The 4,748-nt window shown below is 48.1% G+C and overlaps 1 protein-coding gene across 1 annotated transcript in view; it reads right to left on the reverse strand.

Moving 5' to 3' along the window:
• Positions 1–679: 679 nt before the first annotated feature.
• LRRC7 (leucine rich repeat containing 7) overlaps positions 680–4,748 on the reverse strand; it is a gene marked incomplete at both ends in the record, with an annotated part of 27,513 nt that continues 23,444 nt past the window's right edge. Inside the window, 2 exons of the mRNA XM_010073588.1 lie at positions 680–772; positions 1,717–1,935. Of these exons, the coding sequence (XP_010071890.1) occupies positions 680–772; positions 1,717–1,935 (312 nt within the window). The remainder of the gene's footprint in view (positions 773–1,716; positions 1,936–4,748) is intronic.

Raw genomic sequence — 4,748 nt, forward strand, 5'->3', positions numbered from 1 at the left:
TTAAACTGTTCTTATCTCAACCCACAATTTTCTCCCTTTTCTCCTTCCCATTCTCTCCTGCTGGGGGTGGGAATGAGCAAGCGGCTGCGTGGTGCTGATTGCCGGCTGGGGTCAAACCACGACACTGAGTCTCCCTGACCATCCTGTACCGCAACGGTGACATTTTTAACGAGCAGCGCAGGCCAGCAGACTGCTTGCCGTGGTGCTTGTAAGGCACTGCTGATCGCCAGACCAGCTTGCAGGCCAGGCTGATTTTATTTGATGCAGCTGCTACAAATCCTGGCATTTTAGCTGCCTAGCGCTGCTGTCACTGGTTTAGCATTCCCTCTAATGGCTGTAGCGAAAGTTTAATCAGGGCTATACTGACTCTTAAAAGAAAAAAGTGAGAGATACAATTGTCCAGAAAAGTCTGAACAATTATCTTATACACAGAATATAAGACAGACACCCACGTGATTTCTGTTTTGCGTCTCTCATTTTCACAAACACAAACACCAAAAAAAGCAAACAACACTCTCCTACCACAAAAAAACCCAAACAAACAAAAAAAAACCAGGTATGGGAAAAATATTTTCCATTATTGCAGCAGAAGTGCATAAAAATTTCACTCCTGTTTTCTATGTCTCCACTACATGGCAGTCTAAAATAAAGAGCACTTAGAGAGAAATTCCTAACTTACCTTGTCAGAAGGTTTGAATGGATTTCCTTGTCCACTTATTCCACCACTGATACTAAAACCGAGGCCGGGATTCTTCTCTATTCTTACACAAAACTAGGTCAAAAAGATATGGCAAGATAAGTCAGCGCCAACATTAAAGGCTGTCTGAACAACGGCATCTTCTCCTCAGACCTCCCATCCCACCGGTAACGGGACGGGCTGACCCCCTCCAAAGCACAGTACGAGTCAGTAGAATGTTGTTATAAACTGAAACTATTTCCATTACTTTAGTGTGCTGCAGCAATACCACAATTTTCACAGTGCTGTGTGTATTTTTCCATATATCTTAAAATTTTACTTTCAAGGAGAAAAAACCCCCTTTGACCACTGAAAGAGCCGTTCACACTGGCCAGGCTTTTCACCTGTGCTTGGCCATTGGTCTGTGTCAGTGAGACTTCACCATGTGCACGTTTCAGAGGGTGTCACACGTGCAGCATCTTCTCTTTTAGTCAGGATGACTCTAAATGGCATTGGGTGATTGACTATAAAATAAAAACGACTTCAGTGCAGCTCAATGACTGCTCACTGCACCAGTCCGAGCACGTCCCGAGAGCCACACCAGCAGCTGGGACCCTCAGTGCTGTACTCGGGGACCCAGCGCAGGCAGCTGCTTGTGTGCATTGTCCAACACAAGAGGAAGGTTTGCTAACGGTTCTGGGCCTTACTCTGCACGTCAGGTGCCTCTAACAGTTCCTGCAGACATTAAGGCCAACTACAAGGGGGACAGGACCACTTAATGAAGAAACTCATCATCAGAGTGAACAAGGTCACTGGGGAACCGGCAGAAGGTGCTCATTAATTCCGTGTGACCCAGTGATGGCAGCTCTGCTGAGGAATTTCAACGGCAACGTGTGTTGCTTGGTCAATGCAAGAAGCAAGCGGTGTCAGTCCCTGGTGCTGGGGCAGAGGATGGACCTTCTCGCCCGCCTCCAGTTCAGCCAGACCTCCCCGTGCAGAAAAGCAGAAAATATTCCTATTGTATAGAGAGCCTTTCTCACCTGCTCCTGATAGGTATCCGTGCTCCTCTGGCCCTTGGTCTGGATCAAGCATCGCCCTGGCTGAGGCACCCGAGAGCCCTGCGAGGAGGGGATCTGGATAGGCAGCGGCGGCTGGTACTGCTGAACGGTGACTTTGTTCATGCTGCCCTCGTACTGCTGCTCGCGGCTGCGGTGCTGCAGGCTTTGGGATCCCATTAGGGTCTGGATGTGGCTACCTGCCTGTGGGTAACGCAACCCGTTAGGCCAGAAATTCAGGAAGCTGGAAAGAAGCAATTAATACAACTTACAGAGCCAAGGAAAAGCAAACCTCCTAAATCATATCAGAGGTTTGCCTCTTGAACACGGCTGGAAACAACCGCGATTAAAAGCAGCAAGGATACGCCCGCTGCATTCAGCAGCCCTAGGAGGCTGGAGGGAAATTTGCTGTGTACAGTATGTTTTATAAACAGAAAATATTCTTCACCTCATGTCATGATACATGCTTCTGCTCCCAATGTCCTGGGAATGGAGAACATTTAATAAATTGGACTAGGGTGGACTATTCATCACAGCACACTCTGAAGATACTGGGATGTCTTTCCTTCTGAGGACAGTTTGTAATAAGATTTACAACCCAAACACGGATACTGGCCAGTGTCGTGCCCTGTGTACGGAAAGCATCACCAGTGACACCCTGTGCCTTGTCCTAGGAACAAACACGGCTTTTACAAAACGGAACTATCAAATTATCAAATGTCTATGCTAATATCTACTGATTTGAAGCTCTAATATTTTGTAAATGTAAGTGAAATACTGCATTCACACTGACGTGGCCTTTTGATGTTCTCAGATAAAAGAGGATGACTGCTATCACTCTTCTACCCACTCCATCACACGTTGATCCATTTTGTGATCAAATGGTATTACCTCCATGAAATATCACACCGCTGCTACTGGGAGTTTCCAGGTGATGAGCACCCACCGACCAGTGCTGTTACCGGAACAGCATGAACCCCAGAGAGCGTTACGGCTGCATGTCGCAGCATCTGCAAGTCTCTGTGGACAAAGCAGACCTACTTCAACAACGTTTCGCGTTAAGTTTACACCAGCCAAGGACACAACCACGTCTCATTGTGAAGGTCTAATCCTCGGGGCTACTGAACCTTGGTGGGAGAGTCACCAGCTGGGAGACTGTATTTTAGATGAGATTCAATTTAATGCAGCAAAAGATCAAAACATTTCTTACCCCTTGGCCAACCATTTGGCCTCGGAAGTTACAGCAGCCAGGGCGCTAGAATTAATTCCTCATTGCCACAGCAAAACCGCAGCTTAATGGATTTCCAAGCTTTGTCTGCTCAATGCATCGTCCACAGAGATGCAGCTGGAGCTATTCCTGTCCCCAGGCACAGAATCCCAGCCAGACACACAGTGCTGGTGAGTAGAACTCATCTGCTCTGCCTTATTGTTTTTGCTGACTACGTTTGAAGAAAGGGAGTAGGTGGAATACGTGTCTGACAGTTCTTCATCTTAGCACAAGGGGATAGTCTCAGAGTGAGCAATGCCAGAGGAACCTCTTGCTCTTTGAGCCCAAGTCTTCACTCCCCAAACTCTTCTGCACAAACCTGCACGCGTGAGAGTGCTTAACAGATACTGACACACTTACTCCAAGAACAGCCTGGTGTGGTCAGCCTGGACCGCAAACATCCCGTTCACAGGTCAGAGCGAGCTTCAACTCATCTGAGATCAGAAGGGAGGGAAAACGCTCAAGACAAACTTTCTATGCACGAACCCCGCAGCAGCCACCAGCCGTGCCCGCAGCAGATCACTGAATCCGTGCCGCCGGAGATGCAAGGCGAGCAGGCAACCCTGTGCAGCACGGTTCTGTACTTCACACTGTGTCACGCTCGCCACAAGAGGCTCTCAAAAAAGCAGAATCTCATAAATCCTGCTGCTTGCCCCAGATATAATCCCATACCCACCACAGCAGTCCACAGCATGCGCATTGCCTGCCTCAGAGGAAGATATCTCTTTCAAACACATAAAAATCTGTGCTTCTTCACTGAAAAGCCTCAAATCTTCTTTACCAGGTTAGAAGACCTCTGAATTGAACAGCAGAGACTGGCAATGAAACAGAAAGGGCCTCCAGCCTCCCAGCTGTGGCTAAGAGAAGTATTCCCAAGGCTGAAACAGAGAGAGATGGCGACTCAGACACTTTAGTATGTCCCAGGTTTGAGGCAGCTGCCCTGCTCCAGTTCCAAGGCTCCTTCCACATCCACCCAGCCCACTGCAGTCCCCGCAGGGATCTCCAGGAGTTTGCACGGCTTCAGCCTTCCTGCGGGCTGCTGTGATCCTGCAGCAGAAGAGGACAGCTAACACAGTCCTACGCGTCCCCAAATCCGCATAGCTCATCCTCTTGGCAGGTCATCCCCCTGCACCCAGTTTGTCTGCTCATTGTCCATCTTCATCCTCACTGCTCATTGTCCATCTTCATCCTCACTGCTCATTTTCCATCTTCATTCTCACTCTTCAACCTCTCTTTTTCATGAGGAGTGATTCCCAGGTTCCTTTTGGGTGACCCCCCACCACACTTCTACCCCTTCCCTTTTCAGGGAGGAGCAGCTAACTCAGAATACAAGGGATTTAATCAGGCACGTAGCTGGCTCCTGTCTTGTTGACCCGACAGAAAAAGTTGTCTTCCAGGAAGCAATAATACTGTAGTCTTTTGACAAATCAGTGGATTATTCCATTTGAAGATGAAAATATCCTCCCTTTCCCAGAAGAGAAATAGCCCACAAATGATGGGGTGATGACATAAATGATCACACTTCAAATAAACCTGGCACTTAATCTGTATTCTGAACAGCAAAAAGGACAGAAACAACCACTCACACCTAAGGATGTAGTGATTACCGGGTAGTATTCCCACCTCTCCTAACATAAAGAGCCATGCACTGCAGCCCTCTGTGTGGGTAATTTGGAACACGTATTGCTGTGTCCATACACGCACGACATCAGCCTGAGTCCACGGTCTGTCCGTCTGCAGCACACGCTCT

This window comes from Pterocles gutturalis, unplaced genomic scaffold (genome assembly GCF_000699245.1).
Source record: "Pterocles gutturalis isolate BGI_N339 unplaced genomic scaffold, ASM69924v1 scaffold25502, whole genome shotgun sequence".
NCBI lineage: Eukaryota > Metazoa > Chordata > Aves > Pterocliformes > Pteroclidae > Pterocles > Pterocles gutturalis.